The following is a 1,527-nucleotide window of genomic DNA, read 5'->3' on the forward strand; positions in this document are numbered from 1 at the left end:
GCCTTGACCTCCAAAGTGCTTGGATTACAGGCGTGAGCCACCACGGCTGGCCCAATTTTTGTATTTTTAGTAGAGATGGGGGTTTCACCACGTTGGTCAGGCTGGTCTCGAACTCCTGACCTCAGGCGATATGACTGCCTCGGCCTTCCAAAGTGCTGGGATTGGAGGCATGAACCACTGCGCCCAGACTCACACTTCTTAAAAAAAGGTATGTGCTTACTCTGGGCGTCGGGACTCCCGTCCTGTCCGTGGGCCCTGCCCAGGCGGCTGCCCATGACCTGCCTGGCACGGGGAACGGAAAACCAGAAGGAGCAAGATGAGTTCAGTTCGCCATGGGGCTGTTTGGAAAAACCCAGGAGAAGCCACCCATAGAACTGGTCAGTGAATGGTCATTGAAGATAAGAAAGGAAATGAGAGTTGTTGACAGGCAAAAAAGGGATATCCAAAGAGAAGAAGAAAAAGTCAAACGATCTGTGAAAGATGCAGCCAAGAAGGGCCAGAAGGATGTCTGTATAGTTCTGGCCCAGGAGATGATCAGGTCAAAGAAGGCCATGAGCAAGCTGTATGCATCCAAAGCACACATGAACTTGGTGCTCATGGGGATGAAGAACTAGCTCGTGGTCTTGCAGGTGGCTGGTTCCCTGCAGAAGAGCACAGAAGTGATGAAGGCCACGCAAAGTCTTGTGAAGATTCCAGAAATTCAGGCCACCAGTGGGGAGCTGTCCAAAGAAATGATGAAGGCTGGGATCATAGAGGAGATGTTAGAGGACACTTTTGAAAGCATGGATGATCAGGAAGAAATGGAGGAAGAGGCAGAAATGAAAACTGACAAAATTCTATTTGAAATTACAGCAGGGGCCTTGGGCAAAGCACCCAGTAAAGTGACTTATGCCCTTCCAGAGCCAGAACCTTCAGGAGTGATGGCTGCCTCAGAGGATGAGGAGGAGGAATCAGCTCTGAAGGCCATGCAGTCCTGGCTGGCCACACTCCGAAGCTAGGGGCTGCCTACCTGCTGGGTGTGCACACACTCCTCTGAAGAGCTGCCATTTTCTGTGTCTCACCTCTGTTGTGAGGACTACCATTTTGGAGAAGGTTCTGTTTCTTTTCACTCTCTGCCCAGGTTTGGGATCACAAAGGGATTGTTCTTATAAAGGTTGTGTAAATAAATGCATCATTTTTAGGAGAGAAAAAAAAAGGTATGTGTTATTTTGAATAGGAGATGGTCAAGTTTTCTGAATAAATGTCTTGGAAAAAGATTGGTGATACGTGAGGCTTTTAAATTCCCTTTCTCTTTCTTTGCACAGGCAACTAAAGTAAATATGGAAAAAGCTGTATAGCAATGGAAACAATCAACAAAGTGAGGGGACAACCCACAGAATGGGAAAAAATATTTGCAGACTACCCATCTGACAAGGGATTAATAACCAGAATTTATAAGGAGTTCAAACAACTCAATAGGGAAAATCTAATACTCCGATTAAAAATGGGCAAAATATCTGAATAGACTTTTTAAGATTTTTTTTTTTT

At 45.9% G+C, this 1,527-nt stretch overlaps 3 protein-coding genes across 3 annotated transcripts in view; 2 read left to right on the forward strand and 1 right to left on the reverse strand.

Moving 5' to 3' along the window:
* The window catches only part of LOC108302527 (trifunctional purine biosynthetic protein adenosine-3-like), a 4,241-nt gene extending 2,875 nt beyond the window's left edge, over positions 1 to 1,366 (reverse strand). The window contains exon 1 of the mRNA XM_017526176.2: positions 1,010 to 1,366. Coding sequence (XP_017381665.2) covers positions 1,010 to 1,082 — 73 coding nt within the window. The 5' untranslated portion in view covers positions 1,083 to 1,366. The remainder of the gene's footprint in view (positions 1 to 1,009) is intronic.
* Positions 290 to 1,148, forward strand: LOC119470799 (charged multivesicular body protein 3-like). The gene has a single exon (XM_037737646.1). The coding sequence runs from the start codon at positions 663 to 665 to the stop codon at positions 996 to 998; it is 336 nt and encodes a 111-aa protein (XP_037593574.1). The 5' UTR covers positions 290 to 662; the 3' UTR covers positions 999 to 1,148.
* LOC108302524 (charged multivesicular body protein 3-like) lies at positions 307 to 1,148 on the forward strand. The gene has a single exon (XM_037737647.1). The coding sequence runs from the start codon at positions 333 to 335 to the stop codon at positions 612 to 614; it is 282 nt and encodes a 93-aa protein (XP_037593575.1). The 5' UTR covers positions 307 to 332; the 3' UTR covers positions 615 to 1,148.
* Positions 1,367 to 1,527: the final 161 nt, after the last annotated feature.

The sequence above is a fragment of the Cebus imitator genome, unplaced genomic scaffold, assembly GCF_001604975.1.
Source record: "Cebus imitator isolate Cc_AM_T3 unplaced genomic scaffold, Cebus_imitator-1.0 Scaffold41, whole genome shotgun sequence".
Lineage (NCBI taxonomy): Eukaryota > Metazoa > Chordata > Mammalia > Primates > Cebidae > Cebus > Cebus imitator.

Excerpts from the sequence above, each read along its gene's own strand:
- LOC119470799 (XM_037737646.1), top strand. The coding sequence starts at position 663 with ATGAAGGCCACGCAAAGTCTTGTGAAGATTCCAGAAATTCAGGCCACC.
- LOC108302524 (XM_037737647.1), top strand. The coding sequence starts at position 333 with ATGGGGCTGTTTGGAAAAACCCAGGAGAAGCCACCCATAGAACTGGTC.